Source organism: Cajanus cajan, chromosome 5, assembly GCF_000230855.2.
Source record: "Cajanus cajan strain Asha chromosome 5, NIPB_CcT2T_4, whole genome shotgun sequence".
NCBI lineage: Eukaryota > Viridiplantae > Streptophyta > Magnoliopsida > Fabales > Fabaceae > Cajanus > Cajanus cajan.
Window position 1 is genome coordinate 46,069,284 of NC_138521.1, and position 16,264 is coordinate 46,085,547.

Here is a 16,264-nt window from a genome sequence, read left to right on the forward strand (position 1 = left end):
AATTCGAATCAGATCCTATATTATTTGTGTTTGTTCTAAATTAAAATATTATATCATAAAATTTCAAAAGAAATGAAAAAGATAAAAATTACGGTACATCGTAACGCCTTTGGTATATCATTTGGTCAAACATGTTCATACTATAATTTTCATTAACTATTTTACTTATGGCTATTTAAGGTATACATTATTTTATTCAAGCCCATTTAATGTAACAACTTTATATATTATTTTAAGGTTTAAATATGTCTTTAGTCTCTCAAATTTAAAATAAATATGTTTTAGTCTCTTAAATTTCAAATTAAGGTTTAAATCTCAAAATTATGTTAAAAAATTGAAAATAATAATTATTTTAGAATGACCAAATTAATCTAAATTTAAGAGATAAAAAATCAAAATAAATTTATTAAAATATAAATGACAAAAATGAATTTTAAAAATAAAATAATTGACTAGAAGTATAATTTATCCTTTAAAATTAGTTGATGTTTAATGCAACTTCTCAATCCGAACTAAAATTATTACAAGTTTTCAATTAAAATATTAAATCTTAGAGTTATAAAAAAATTATATAAATAAAAGTTGTCATCTAAACTTATCAACTAAACTTTTCGGTCTGAACTAAAGTTATTGTTAGTTTTAAATTAAAATATTAAATTTTAGAGTTATAAAAAATGATAAAGGTCACTATTTAAATCTGTCAGTTCAAACCGAAATTATTGCTAGTTTTAAATTAAAATATTAAATTTTAAAGTTATAAAAATATAATACTACAATAAATATTACTATAATGACATATAAAAAATATCATTATAAATTCATATAGGTATACATTTATTTGATATATATTTATATACAATTTTAATATTGATTTTGAATTAAATTCAACACATATATTATGTATATATAACTTATAAATGCACTTTTAACAATTATAAAAATATAATTATACGTAAAAGTAATTTTTAATGACAAATATTATGTTAATATAAAATGTGTCGCTATAAACTAATTTCGTTGTAGTGTAAGAATAAAAGTTATGTGTTTGGTTACACGTTCAAAACGTGAATCAAAATAAAAATCACGTTTAAAACGTAAAAGCTATAACTGATAGCTTCCATTCTAACGTGATAAATATTTTGAAAATTTGAACCAAACACACACTAAATTTGTCAAATCAAATTAAAATCATTGCTATTTTTAAATTAGAATATTAAATTTTAGAGTTATTAAAAAATAATAAAGATAAAAGTTGAATGATAACGCATTTTGTATACTATTTTTTTTTTTGTAATATAAAATTTATATTGTAATGATAGAGTTAATTACTAATTTTTCTGATGATTTTCAATAAAGTTATTGATGACTACAAAATAAATAATACATTTTATTTATGAATTAATATTAATTTGTTTACATTTTTTAATCTTATCTATAAAAAAAAAGTTTATTTTTAACATATCGTTCACACTACTTTATTCTTTTTTCAATATGTAACAGCTAGTCTTTAATTTATAGCTACCATTAATATTCTATATAAAGGGCCTTTTTGCTATCCTTAGTCAACAAATTTGCTCTGCTTTAATCTTTTACTACCATATCATATTTCTCTTTGTATCAACCCATTTTGAAATCATGGGAAATATAGCCATCCACAAACTTCTAATTGTTCTATGTCTTTCATGCTGTTTATTTGATTGTTACTCATGCAACAGTAAGATTCATGGATCTTGATATTTTAGAGCTTTGATGTAACCTTTTTGGTTTGTTTGTAATTTACATATAGAATAACTTAAGGATATATCTTGGGAATAATGTAGGAATCCCTATGACTTGGAAAGTGGATCCATCAATGGTAGATGGTCATGTTAAGGTAATATTTTTCTTTCTATTTGTGTTGTCCCATCCCATTTTCCCCTTTTCTTACCTTGGTCTTGTGATCCATATAGAAGAGGCTTTCTTATTGTTGTTATCTTGGTTATAGATTTTATCTTAACTTTTTAACACTTATCTTATTTGTGTTAAATAAGAAAACAAAAGGAAAAATAACTTCCAAAGCACATGTTTATGCTGTTTTAGAAATGGTAGAATCAATTTTCTCCTTGTTGATTAAATTTTTTTAAGGGACTAAAACATATCTTTAAAGATTTCAATATATATATATATATATATATATATATATATATATATATATATATATATATTCTCATGAATTTATTATAAACAAGTTCAAAAATAAGTTATTATATCCTATAATATATTTTAGGGTTATATACGTTTTTAGTTATTGATTTTTATCAAAAATTTTATTTAATTTTTTTTTATTAACTTTAGTCTCCAAACTTTTATTGATTTTCACTTTTAATTCTTAAGTTTTTTCTCTGTTAACATTTTGGTCCTTGACATAAAAAAAATTCTCATGGAGAAAACTTCCATAAACTAAAATCAAATAAAATTTATTCAAGGACTAAAAACAAAAAAATGACAAAAGTTTAGGAATTAAAAATATATTTAATGCTACATTTTATATGAAGTTTATATGAAAGATTAAAAAAATGTATGTATATTCATAGTCATAAACTTTTCATCCATTAAGATTTCAATGTTATATATATATATATATATATATATATATATATATATATATATATATATATATATATATATATATTATTTGGTTCTATGCATTATTATCTAAGTCTAATACAATTGTGATCTTTTTTAATTTGCAGAAAGATTTGAGCATGGACTCTAGGAATAAGGAAGAGTTGCTTGACATGAAGGAAGGACTTAAAGGAAGAAAGATGGTGAATATTGAAGATTACCCCCCGACAGGACCAAGTCATCCTATTGCCTCAAAATTGGAAGGAAGAATGATGATGAATATTGAAGATTACCCTCCAACTGGACCAAGTCATCTTGTTACTTCGAAATCAGAAGGAAGAATGATGATTAATATTGAAGATTATCCCCCAACAGGACCAAGTCATCCTATTGCCTCAAAATCAGAAGGAAGAACAGTGATGAATATCGAAGATTATCCCCCAACAGGACCAAGTCATCCTGTTGCCTCAAAATCAGAAGGAAGAACAATGATGAATATCGAAGATTACCCCCCAACAAGACCAAGTCATCCTATTGCCTCAAAATCAGAAGGAAGAACAATGATGAATATTGAATATTACCCTCCAACTGGACCAAGTCATCCTGTTACTTCAAAATCAGAAGGAAGAATGATGATGAATATTGAAGATTATCCCCCAACAGGACCAAGTCATCCTATTGCCTCAAAATCAGAAGGAAGAACAATGATGAATATTGAAGATTACCCTCCAACTGGACCAAGTCATCCTGTTACTTCAAAATCAAAAGGAAGAATGATGATGAATATTGAAGATTATCCCCCAACAGGACCAAGTCATCCTATTGCCTCAAAATCAGAAGGAAGAACAATGATGAATATCGAAGATTACCCTCCAACAGGACCAAGTCATCCTATTGCCTCAAAATCAGAAGGAAGAACAATGATGAATATCGAAGATTACCCCCCAACAGGACCAAATCATCCCATTACCTCAAAATTTGAAGGAAGAATGATGATGAATGTTGAAGATTACCCCCCAACAGGACCAAGTCATCCTGTTTCCTCTAAATTAGAAGGAAGAATGGTAATGAACATTGAAGATTATCCCCCAACAGGACCAAGTCATCCTGCAACCTCTAAATCAGAAGGAAAAAGGATGATGGGTTTTAAAGATTACCCCCCAATTAGACCAAGTTCTCCCGTTACCCCAAAATCCCTTTGAAAACCATAGTTTTTTTTAATACAATATAGTTAATAATTTAGGCCCTAATTATGGGTCTTATTACTATGTAGTCAAACTAAATAAATGTCATTTTGGTTGCCATGAATGATATTAAGGTGTATTCTGATATCTTTCTTTCTTGCTATTTCTTTATTCCTATATATCTATCTAAATTAAATATGATTTAATTGAATTGACAAGAATTTAGACTTCTAGTGTACAAATCCAAGCAAAAAGTAAGATGAGGTTGCAACAAAAATATGAAAATTAGCAATAATTTTAAAATATGATATAATTTTGGTTTCATTAGGATTCGAAGAAGAGACTATATAAACAAGTGTAACAATCCGCTATGGTCTCTACACTTAGTGAAATCGCACTAACACTAGTTAACTAAGAAAATATTAAACTAGATAACACATACATACAAAATCACCTATATTGGACTTTTCTAAAACAACTTGCTACGTTACAACAAGCTCTACTTAAGACATAAAAAAGTTGCTCCTATTATCTTAATCAAAAGCTATTTGCTTTCAAAATTTAGCTTAGTTTTTTTAAAGCTTTTAATAAATAAATAAAAAGTGTTTGACCAGACTTTTCCTTTTAAGGAAAAGAAAAGTTGAAAAAAGATCAGACCAAATAAATTGTTGAAAATTAGATAATCAAACTCTTAACATACTTAAAAGTGTTTATTTCTTATAATAATGTACTTTTAGAATCATATTCACATAAATAATATGTTAAAAACATTATTTCTAGAAATATAAAAAAGAAAGTATTTGATTTATTTTAATATTATTAAGAGTATTTTCTAAATTTTAAAATGATTTAAATAAAAAAAATAGATTTACAAATGTCATAAAAAAATAACTTTTGATATTTTTGTAAAAATATTACTTAGAAAATGTTGTTGCATGAAATTCTACCAACAATTCTAACCTTCACTTTATATTGTAAAAAATGGAGAAAGATAACTTGAATCACAGCTCCACCGGACTTTATTAAAAATTTTGGCATCAGGTCCGTTCAGAAATCAGCTCAAATCTTAGGGAAAGAATGTCGGCAATGTTCATCAGAGCAGAAAACGTCGTCGTTTCCGATAACTAAGTCACATTCTCTCTCTCTCTCTCTCTCCAATGAGGCCGCACAAGCAAGTACCCTCCGTTAACCGGAGACCCACCGTTCTGTATCTGGTGTGTGCGGCTGCATTCTTCTCCCTGTTCCTCTTCTACCTCCAATCCTCTTTCTTCGCAGGTATTCGCCCTAACCATTCCAATTCCCCTTCGCGTTTTCTTTATTTTCACCCCAATTCGCGTTTTCAGGCTCTCTCTATTCGGATCGCAACTCCGAAACAATCCGCGTCTTGTCTAACTTCCAGTCCACTGTTCAGCACTGTGTGGTAACTCTTGGATCTCATGTGTCTAATCATTTCTCAATTAACTGCTTTGTCTTTTATTTAATAATTATTATAAATAAATAAAAATTTAGTTGTCTGAAGATGTTGCTGAGGTTGAGGTTGGGAATTGAAACAGGATAACAGGGGGCTTGGACTCACTGCACATGTTGTTGATCATTGCAAATTGATCCTTAAATACCCCAAAGATACCAACAGCACTTGGGTATGTCGTTCTGTCACTGGAGTCCTCAGTTCTCTTATTTGATTCAGTTTTCATTGGATGATGTTAGAGATCACACATTGGCTACTGATGTTGCTAAAATAATGTGTATAAGTGAGGGGTAGCACTTACCTCTTATGCTAGCTTTTGGGGTTGCATTGGACTTAAAATTTAAATTATAAGATGATATTAGAGTTTAATTAGTCTATTCTAGTTGTTGTTGTTGGCCTATCAAGTCACTCACTATCAATTGGTTATTGGGCGACCTTCAAATGTCCTAACTTTGGTGTAAAGGGTGTGTGTTGGAAATTCTATGCTGACCTTTGATATGGATAAAATAGCGTTTATAAGTGGTGGTATTTCTCATATTTTAAGCTAGTTTTTAGAGTTTAGTTAGGTCCAAAACCCAAATTATAAGAATAGCCAAATGCTGATTTTTTTGTTTTCCATGTTTCAATGATTGCAGTACAATACGCAGTTTAACAAATTTGAGGATTTGGAGTACCATTATGATGTGTGTGAGACAATCCTACTGTGGGAACAGGTGCATTGTCACGTCATCCCTTTTGTCCTGGTTAAGTTGTATTTTCCGGATGAATATTTACAAGTGTTGAGATTTTGCAGTATCGGAACATGACTACGGTGTTGACCAGAGAGTATCTTGATGCTCGCCCTGGTGGTTGGATGGATTATGCTCCACTAAGGATAGCGCAATTGTATGGATCTCGAAACCTTACCTGTTTCCTGTTTTTTATTGTCAATGCTGATGTAGTTACATTGCATGTGTTATTGGTTAGCGAGTGACAATGTGGTGATGGCTTTGCTTCTTGTAGGGGGACAAAGAAGTGCACTAACAAGACTCTTTGTGAAGAGAACCTCAATATATTGTTACCTGCAAAGCCCCCATTTCATCCACGGCAGTTTCGTACCTGTGCTGTTGTTGGGAATTCTGGGGACCTTCTAAAGACCGAATTTGGCGAAGAAATTGATAGTCATGATGCTGTTTTTCGAGACAATGAGGCCCCTGTTAATGAGGTGAAACTGTTAACCCATGCATACATAATGGAGCAAATTTTCTCAGTTATTAAATTTTTTATAATTTCTTCTTACAATTTCTGTTGTCTTGATATCCTGTTAGTTTATCCAAGCATAGATGAAACTGACCACCTGCTGTTGTAATCTCCAACCATTATTTTTTTTCTTCTGAACAAGATGTCATAGTGATATAGAGTATTAAAGCATATGGTGCATTTATCTGATATAATATTTAAAGAAAAATTGCGATACTTATTTTGTCTCTATGGATTGTGTAGAAATATGCCAAATATGTTGGTCTTAAGAGGGATTTCCGACTAGTTGTACGAGGTGCTGCTCGTAACATGGTCCCTATTCTAAATGGGTCTGGTAAGTTATTATTATATATGCTATTTAAACAAAAATATCAAACTTTATTGAAAACTAACTTTTGAAATTTTGAATCACAATGTCACATTAGTTGTATTGAGAATCTATTCACAATATCTATCATTTACAAGTGGTGAAGTGGATACACTATGAAATATAGCTTTAATTTATACCCATCTTTTGTTACCTGATAATTTATCGATAACTCAACTTCTGTAATTTTCTTGCAATATGTTTGGTTTTTTACTAACCTTTCTAATTCTTATTCTATGTGAATTATACTTTTGCATTCCTGGTTTTCATGTCCTTCAGCAATGTTGTAAAATGTTATTCTTTTGTTATTCAGCATCATCATGCAATCAACATATATACATTTTTTAAAATGTATACAATCTTAATGTTATTGTATGTCCAATTTTTTTAACATTACAAATGGTCTTGTTATATCAATTGCAAAAAAAAATACTTGCCCGGTGCTATATGCTCCCACCTAATGGGATCTAGAGAAAGTAAATGTGTGCAGCCTTATACCTGCAAACAGAGAGGCTATTTCCTAGATTTGAACCTGTGAGCTTCAAGTCACAAGCTACCTAACTGTAGTGCCAAAACTCGCTCTCATTTACAAAAAAGTACATAATTTGAAAATTGGATGGTGGAAGATGCTATTCAATTTTAACCAATAAAACAGTGTAGCCAAACACAACTAACCCTGTCTACTTGAATTCATATTTCAGAATTTAGATTTTTATTACAGATATTTTTTCTTGCTCTTCATGATTTTGACCATGGTAGTTGAATCGAGATACAAATAATGTATCGGAAGGCTTATTTTTTGAATCGTGAATCGAATCGTATCGTGAATCGTAAGATTCATGATCAATAAAAACATAGTGTGTATATATGCATACAAGACATATAAAAATGAAGTCATACATAAATATATAGTAATTTGTAACATATAAACTTCAATACAAACAAAGATACAACTATACAAATAAAAACAGTCTCAAGGCCAAAAGAAATGACTGCACAGTTCAACAACAAAGCCTACAACAAAAACCATTGTTGTTGCTAAATATATGCATATACCAGGGACTGTTTGCTACTCTAATTCAGCAATATAGCTACCCAAAAAAAATATTAGTGTTGTTGCAGCATAAACTCAACAACAAGTGGTGCTACTGCCACACAAATTCAGTCATATAGCCTCAAAAAATCTATACAAAATGCCCCTATCCAAGATCATTCATCATCCCCAACCCCAAGATCTACATCACTCAAGTCATCTTCATCTTCTAATATCAAAAGTTCTTCTTCTTCATTATCTTCAATTTCATCCTCATCTTCTATTATTGATTTTCCCTTACCAATCTTGGCATTCAAGTTTCTTGGACCTATGTAATCAAAAGAAATAAGAAAATAATAAGGTCTAGTTCTAATTCCAACTTCCAAGTTCTAAACTAACTTTTAAATATAAATAATTACCTCTCTTTCTTTTCTTCTTTGGAGCTCCCTCATCAACACCAAAGCACTCATGTACATCCATCCATGAGGCATCAATAGGCAAGCAAGGATTCTCCTTTTCGGTGATCCATTCATCATCGGATTCAATATCTGACAAACATATGGGATCATAGGTATCTCCATTCTCTTCTCTACTATTTTGCCTCATCTCAAGTTGAAGATTATATTTGACATATACAAGTGCATTTAATCTTTGTTGCTCCAATCGATTTCTTCTCTTAGTATGCACTTGGTCAAATGTACTCCAATTTCTCTCACATCCCGTGGCACTACATGTAAGACTCAAAATTCTCATGGCCACCTTTTGTAACTCTTTACCTCTTCCACCGTAACTCTCCCACCAAAGAGCTACAAAAAAAAATGTATTTATTTTACAAATGTAGTTATTAATTATTATGTATTATGTTTATGATATTAATAAAGAGTAAAAATTAAAGGGATACCCGGTTGTTTCTTATCTCTAGTAGCTATTGCCATGTCCATTCCAAAGATCTCCTTAGCTCCCTTAAACTTTTCAAGTTGTTGATCTATTATAACTCTTGTCCTTATATCCGGAACCATTCTTTGAAAGGTTTCATATAAACCAATTAACACTTCACTATCCGGATTGAAGTTCTTGTCATAATGATACCTAACCAAATAAGAAATAACTTAGCTACTAGGCACAAAGAAAATAGTAGTTCTTAAAATGATAATTATTTTTAAATAATTTACCTAGGATTGAGATAATAGGCAGCTGCATGAAGAGGCCTATGAAGCTGCAGATTCCACCTAGTGTCAATAATCTTCCACACTTTTTTATACCTTGACTCTTGCATTTGAAAGTTTTGAGCAATTTTCTCTTTAGCCCTATCCATTGCTTCATAAATATATGGTGAGGCTGGCTTTGAATCACCATCTACAAGCCTTAACACTTTCACAAGTGGAATCACGCACTTTAGACAATATGTAATTGATCTCCAAAATCTATCATCACTCAACACTAGGTTCATGACTTGCTTTGCCTCACTTTTACTAGCATGTGGACTAGTAGCCCATTCCTCCGATGCAAACATTGATCTAAGAGCATTCTTTTGTTGTTTAATGCAATTTAGTGTAAGATAAGAAGTTGCAAATCTTGTCACAGCTGGTCTTGCTAATTCCCCTCCATTGGAATATTGTCTATACAAATTAAGGACCCATGTATGCCTATATATGTAGGTAGTAATCTTCTTTGCATTAGCAATGGTATTATAGAATACCGGAAGCTCTCCAATGTCCTCAAGGATTAGATCAAGGCAATGGGCTGCACATGGGGACCAAAATAGTTTGGTTCTCTTCACCATTAACATTTGTCCAGCAGCCACAAGATTAGAAGCCCCATCCGTCACAACTTGGACTACATGCTCCTCCCCAATTTCTTCAACAATGTTGTCTAACAATTCAAACATTTTTTTCCCATCCTTTATCACATCACTAGTATCAATAGATTTCAAAAAAACAGTCCCACTTGGACTGTTAACAAGAAAATTAGTGAGTGATCTTCCTTTCCCATCCGTCCAACCATCACACATCAAGGTGCATCCCCATTTCTCCCAATCACTTCTATATTTCTCTAAGCTTTTTTGGATGTTGTCAACAACTTTCTTCAAAAAAGAAACCCTCACCTCATGATAAGTTGGTGGCTTCAAACCGCTCCCATATTCTCCAACAACCTTCAACATTTGAATAAAAAGAGGACTCCTTACCAAATTAAATGGTAATGCATTACCATAAATGCATTTACAAATTTCTTGAATCACAAATTCCCTATCTTTACAAACTTCATTCATTGTCTTTTGTTGGAAAATTTTAGATGTTCCCTCTTTTCCTTTTACTGTCCCATTCTCTATATTCAAGCAATCCTCTTTCTTTTTATCTTTAGTTTCCAAGAGCTTGACAAATATTTCCTTCACATCATCCGGAACACTTGTGCAAGCAATCACATTTTCCTTTGTTCTAGCAAGATGATGTTTCATCCTTGAAATACCACCCCAACAAACATGAGAACAAAACTTACATTTTACTTTGAGTCTATTTGGAGGGATACTATCACAATAATTCCAAGTGATATCGGGCTCTCTTTTTGAATGACCCATTTTTTAATGGCCTACCAAGTACCAATAAATAGAAACTTAGACAGCAGCAAGAGAGGGAAGTTGTAGAGGGAATAAGAAAGAAAAAAATAGAGAACAAGTGAAGGAATGGACCACAAACAGCAACCCAAACAGCAACAAGAAGGAAGCCCTTACCTTGGACCACGAACAGCAACCCAAGCAGCAACAAGAAGGAAGCCCTTACTTTGGACCACGAACAGCAACCCAAGCAGCAACAAGAAGGAAGCCCTTACCTTGGACCACGAACAGCAACCCAAGCAGCAACAAGAAGGAAGCCCTTACCTTGGACCACAAACAACAACCCAAACAAACGAAGCAACCCAAACAAACGAAGCAGAGAAGTTGAATCACGCAAATGGACCACAAAAAGTGAAACCCACTAAGTGGGTCATGTACAGGGAGTCTAAGCGGGAGTTTCTGTCTCATTTCGTTTTTTTTTTAAAAAAAAAAATCATTTTTTTAGGGTTTTTAGAACCGGATCATACATGACCCGACCCGGTTTCGGAGGTGACCCGCAAATGTCCAGAATCGTGCGATTTCTCCTATGAATCGCGATTTTCCGATTCCGAACACGATACAAGCGATTCGCATACGATTCGTAATCAAAAACGATTCCACATGCGATTCGAATCGCGGAGGCTCCGTATCGTATCGTATCGTGCGATACGTATCGCGTATCGTGCGATTCTTACTACCATGATTTTGACCAAATTGAATTTGGAAGACTGGCCTATAAACTCTAAAAGATAATAAAATTTTAAAATTAATCTATTAACAAGTAAACAGCAATTAGTAATATGTTAGCAAATAAAATGAAATAAATAATTATAAAAATTGCTATTATGATAAACCTGTAATATGTTAGATTCTTGTAACTTTGTTAACAAATATATTAATATATTGTCTGGGTATCTGGCATCTAATACCTCAGATTTGTGGGGATCAACTGGTTGGTAGTTGCTCAAGACTTGGGAAGTAGAAGTTCACTAGACATTATGAGATTTTAATCCTATTTTTTCCCTTGTATTAGTTGGAAAGCTGCTGTAATTGTGGTTAACCCTAACCCGCCCTAGATGCAGTCTCTTTGGGAGCTGCCGTAATGGCAACTTCAAGAGTTGTGGTTTAGTCCTACATCAATTAGAGATGTGACTTAAATAAAACTTATAAAATTTGGATGGTCCTTACCTTATAAATCAGTTTTGTAGGATTGAGTTAGGCCCTAAAACCAAATTCTATTAGCATCTGCTAGTTCATGATATGTACATAATGAGAGGATTAAAATTTTTGTTCTTTTGTAGACACCGAGGTACTCATAATCAAAAGTCTGACGCACAGAGAAATCAATGCAGTTATAAAGGTGTGAACACGTTCTTTGATAACTATTTCATTGGATGCTTTTTAGTATATGAACTCAATACAGATGGGAGCAACTGGATACTTACTAGGATAGATTTATTCACATTCTTTTGAACTACCTTTTATGACAGACTATACCAAATCCAGTCTATCTCTTCCAAGGAATTGTACTACGTCGAGGTGCCAAAGGAACTGGAATGAAATCTATTGAGTTGGCGCTCTCCATGTGTGATATTATTGATATATATGGTTTCACTGTTGATCCAGGATATACCGAATGGTGGGTTCTCTATTTTGATATTGATCATTTATTATATTATATTCCTGGTGTTTCTGTCACTGATACTCCAAATCTTCATTTTTAAATTATTTGTTTATTTATTTTGTTCATGTAAGGTTGTGATGCTATACTTTCAAACATTTTATCTTCCATTTTTTCATTTATTTCTTGTAGGACAAGATACTTCTCTAAGCCTAGGAAGGGACACAATCCACTTCAAGGAAGAGCATACTACCAACTTCTAGAATGCCTTGGGGTATTTATATTAATTAAAAATTTCCACATAAATCGAATATATATAGTATGCATTTTATAATGTTCTTGGCTTTGGGTTTTGTTGTCAGGTAATCAGGATTCACTCCCCCATGAGATCTAAGAGGAGGGAAGACTGGGCAGATATACCTAGTAAAGACATGATAAGTCAAGCACATGCAGCAGCTTTGCACTTGAGAAAGAGTCAAACCGGTCAAGGTGGTGATTTGGGGCAGTTTGGCAATTGTAAGGTGTGGGGCAATGTGGATCCAGACAAAAGTGGACCTGTCTCAGGATCACCAGACATGAGTGATGTCAGGAAATATTCAAATTATAGTAAATGGGAAGTCATGCCTTTTGAGAGTTTGAGGAAAGAAGCACAGGATCATTATAACCAGATGCATGGGGTCTCTGTATATAAAATGGATGGAAATAGGTTGGATGATTTAGTCTGTGTGAGACATTCCTTAAAATCTGAGGTGTAAATAAATGGTGTCTTTGTTGTTTATTGTTATTCTCGGATCACACCCAACTGTCTTCTAAATGGAACCTGGGATGAAGCTACTTTCTGGCGGCTGCTGACATAGCTCATCAAATTCAACAGTCGTTCTGCTTCTTCACTTATTGCAGTTATCAGAGCAGAATATCAACACCAAGTGAAAATGAGGGAGTCAATATGCATAATTTCACCGATCCAGATGGTAGGGGTCTAGAAATCACAACACATGAATTTTAACCACAGAAGTTTGTTGTAACATTTATTCAGGTTTGTAATGGACAGTGCTTAGTGCTTAGTCCTTAGTATGATAGATGTCTGTCTTTTATAATGTATTAATTGGCCAAAGAAATGTTGGCAGAAAACATTTTTAATCACAAGATTATCTATGAAAGGTGATAGTCAGCTGCTCTGTGAAGTCGTTTTCAAATGATTTTCAGGAGTGTTTATTTTGTCGCTAATTTTTTTCCCCTTTATTCATGTTTTTCTCTTTTGTTCATCTTGCTATTGCCTCCTCTCTGGGCTTCTTTGCATAAACTTATTGCTTGACTTTGCCTTTTCACTTGTTTACTCTAATGCTCGGTTAATAGTTGATATCGTTCTACTTGAACGTTTAGTGTGTTTTTGTTTACCCGTTTGAGTCTGTTCCTACTTTCTAATGCACTTCCAATGTGAATCTTGGTCTCTATGGTAAGTCGCATTCACTGAACTGGATGACTATTCAAGCACATCTTTAAAAGTGGAATTTGCGTGATTATTTAAAGAACTGTTTTAGTGAATTTTTGCAGGTAACTTGGATCAAGTAATTTGGATGGACTTGGTTTGTGGGAAGAATAATGTCTCTATGCAGCTGTATTAACATTCATATATTATTGTTTCCATCCGAATGCAAGTTTTATTAAAATCCTTTTAAATAAGTATCAATTTATCTGATTAAACATTGTCAATTATAAAGTTTTGTCGATAAATAATACAGGAGATGCTCTAAATGCATTAGCAGTTCAAAAACGTGAATACACGAGACCAAACAGTATTGTTTATCTGTCAACCTATTTATCTAAGTTGGTTTTACAACCAAACGTACAATGTGGAAGGCACAATCTATTTCCATATTTTTTGCAAACAAGAAAACAATTTCGTATGAAATGAATACCTTAATTAAGTTATCCATCAGCAAACACAAATTTGGCATTTTATTCCGCTCTATCATCCTTAAAAATGATCTTACACGTAACACATTAGCCTATCAATTTTAATGCATGCAGTATTCCCCTGCCCTACTCTACGGAGGAAGAAATGAGGTGAATCAAGATGGAAAGCCTACTTGAAGAAAGGAACAAGATATATCCCAACTTTAATTTTATTAAACACGTGCTAAACACGGATATTACTACTAAAGGTTGACAACTCCGAGTTTCTTTAACAGCATTACAAATGGAAGCTGTCAACGAAACTCAGATTTGTCAGGCATGGTAATCCGAGATAGTGCAGGTCGGTGGCTAACAAGTTTCACGGATTTTTGTGGGTTTTCTACGATTCTCCGAGCAGAGCTAATAACGATTTATTATGAAATTTTTATAGTTTGAGATTGTGTCTACTTATTATTATTCTATTATTTATGAGCAATTGAGATTTTTTATTTTTATTTTCATGTAACCATGGTTCATAAAATTAAGAATTTTACTTTTTATGATGGATCACATGGATCATAGTCTTTCGTCACATTTTCATAATGAAGATATATTATGAAATTTATATAGTTTGAGATCGTAGTTGTTGATTATCATTTTATTATTTGTGAGTGATTGAGATTCTCTATTCTCATTCTCATGTAGTAATGATTTATAAGATCATGGATTTTACTTCTTGCAATTGAATTATGTTCTCACTCACATTTTTAGAATAACATTTATCATGGAATTTATATAGCCTGGACTATCATTTTAATATCTATAAGTGAGATTCTAAATTCTCATTCTAATGCAACAATAATTCATAAGATTATGAGTTTTACTTTCAACAATTGGACCATAGTCCTGACTCTTTCAAAATAACAATTTATCATGAAATTTATATAGCTTGAGACGGTAGCTACTAATATTATTATGTTATTTGTGAGTGATTGAGATTCTCCATTCTCATGAAATAATGATTCATAAGATTAGGAGTTTTACTTCCAACAGTTGGACCATTATCCTCACTCACTTTCAGAATGACGATTTATCATGAAATTTATATAACTTGAGATAATAACTACCAGATCATTTTGTTATTTGTGACTAATTGAGATTTTTCATTCTCATTTTCATACGGTGATGATTTATAAAATCAAAAATTTAATTTCCTACAATTAGACCATAGTCCTCACTCACATTGTCAGAATGACATATATTTTAAACTATCATTCTATTATCTGTGAGTGATTAATATTTTCTATTCTCATTCTCATGCAACGATGATTTATAAGATTAAGCATTTTACATCCTAGAATTGGACCACAATCTTCACACTTTTAGAATGGTAATTTATCTTGAAATTTATATAGCTTGAGACCGTTAGAATGATAATTTATCATGAAATTTATATAACTTGAAAGTGTGATTAGTGACTATTATTTTGTTATCTATGAGTAATTGAGATTTTTCATTCTCATTCTCATGCAACAATAATTTATAATATCATGAATTTTACTTCCTACAATTGGATAGTCCTACTAATTGGAAGAAAAAAAAAATTATCTTTGTTGTTGATTACTTATTAATTTGGTCCGCATACTCCTCTACTTTGTCATTACTTATTCAGGTCGATTCTTTGAGCACCTTTCCCAGAGACAGATAATTGTTTCTTTTTTATTTCTTTAATTCTTAGTACTAATTAAAAAGAAATACTAAACAATGTAAGATAATGAAAGGACGACATAAAACTAGCTCAACCAGGTAGATATACTTATGGACAAAACCCTTCCAACAATTATTTAGAGTAAATTATATTAACACTTACAACCTTAACTCAGTCACTCTCCCTATCACCCTAGTCAGAGTAATAACAGCTGGATATATGTGTGTAGAAGTGTACAAAATGGTCTGAATAAAAATGTAGGTGGAGCAGATATTATTATATTACAATGATCAAAAAAGTCCAAGAGCTACATAAATATCTCGAGATGATGGAACCCTATACAGAAGACAACAACCTTATCCTAAACTAAACCTCAAATATCTCACCACCTTCATTGGACTACAACACTGCGTTCTCGACATCATTTACCTACTAAATAAATTGACTTTATATATCTTAATTATAAAATTACCAAAAGTAATGTATATCTGTTAATTATAAAATTATCAATATATATATATATATATAAATATATATTACTTTCAATTTATTTT

At 31.9% G+C, this 16,264-nt stretch overlaps 2 protein-coding genes across 2 annotated transcripts; both read left to right on the plus strand.

The window, feature by feature from the left end:
* The first annotated feature begins 1,549 nt into the window (after nucleotides 1–1,549).
* Nucleotides 1,550–3,945, plus strand: LOC145958321 (uncharacterized). Its single transcript, XM_083075259.1, has 3 exons — nucleotides 1,550–1,714; nucleotides 1,821–1,873; nucleotides 2,733–3,945. Exons 1-3 carry the CDS (start codon nucleotides 1,636–1,638, stop codon nucleotides 3,804–3,806), a joined length of 1,206 nt encoding a protein of 401 aa, XP_082931385.1. The 5' UTR covers nucleotides 1,550–1,635; the 3' UTR covers nucleotides 3,807–3,945.
* Nucleotides 3,946–4,778: 833 nt separating this feature from the next.
* Nucleotides 4,779–13,305, plus strand: LOC109818685 (sialyltransferase-like protein 1). Its single transcript, XM_083075260.1, has 11 exons — nucleotides 4,779–5,063; nucleotides 5,132–5,208; nucleotides 5,342–5,428; nucleotides 5,892–5,969; nucleotides 6,050–6,141; nucleotides 6,259–6,460; nucleotides 6,739–6,829; nucleotides 11,787–11,845; nucleotides 11,976–12,124; nucleotides 12,299–12,380; nucleotides 12,469–13,305. The coding sequence occupies exons 1-11, from the start codon at nucleotides 4,946–4,948 to the stop codon at nucleotides 12,859–12,861; spliced, it is 1,428 nt and encodes a 475-aa protein (XP_082931386.1). The 5' UTR covers nucleotides 4,779–4,945; the 3' UTR covers nucleotides 12,862–13,305.
* The last annotated feature ends 2,959 nt before the right edge of the window (nucleotides 13,306–16,264 follow it).

What these genes read in the sequence shown, in the direction of transcription:
- LOC109818685 (XM_083075260.1), top strand. Translation starts at nt 4,946, where the DNA reads ATGAGGCCGCACAAGCAAGTACCCTCCGTTAACCGGAGACCCACCGTT. An exon ending in CCAATCCTCTTTCTTCGCAG is followed by an intron (nt 5,064 to 5,131) that starts GTATTCGCCCTA and finishes TCGCGTTTTCAG; the next exon opens with GCTCTCTCTATTCGGATCGC. An exon ending in CCACTGTTCAGCACTGTGTG is followed by an intron (nt 5,209 to 5,341) that starts GTAACTCTTGGA and finishes GAATTGAAACAG; the next exon opens with GATAACAGGGGGCTTGGACT.
- LOC145958321 (XM_083075259.1), top strand. Translation starts at nt 1,636, where the DNA reads ATGGGAAATATAGCCATCCACAAACTTCTAATTGTTCTATGTCTTTCA. An exon ending in TGATTGTTACTCATGCAACA is followed by an intron (nt 1,715 to 1,820) that starts GTAAGATTCATG and finishes GGAATAATGTAG; the next exon opens with GAATCCCTATGACTTGGAAA. An exon ending in TGGTAGATGGTCATGTTAAG is followed by an intron (nt 1,874 to 2,732) that starts GTAATATTTTTC and finishes TTTAATTTGCAG; the next exon opens with AAAGATTTGAGCATGGACTC.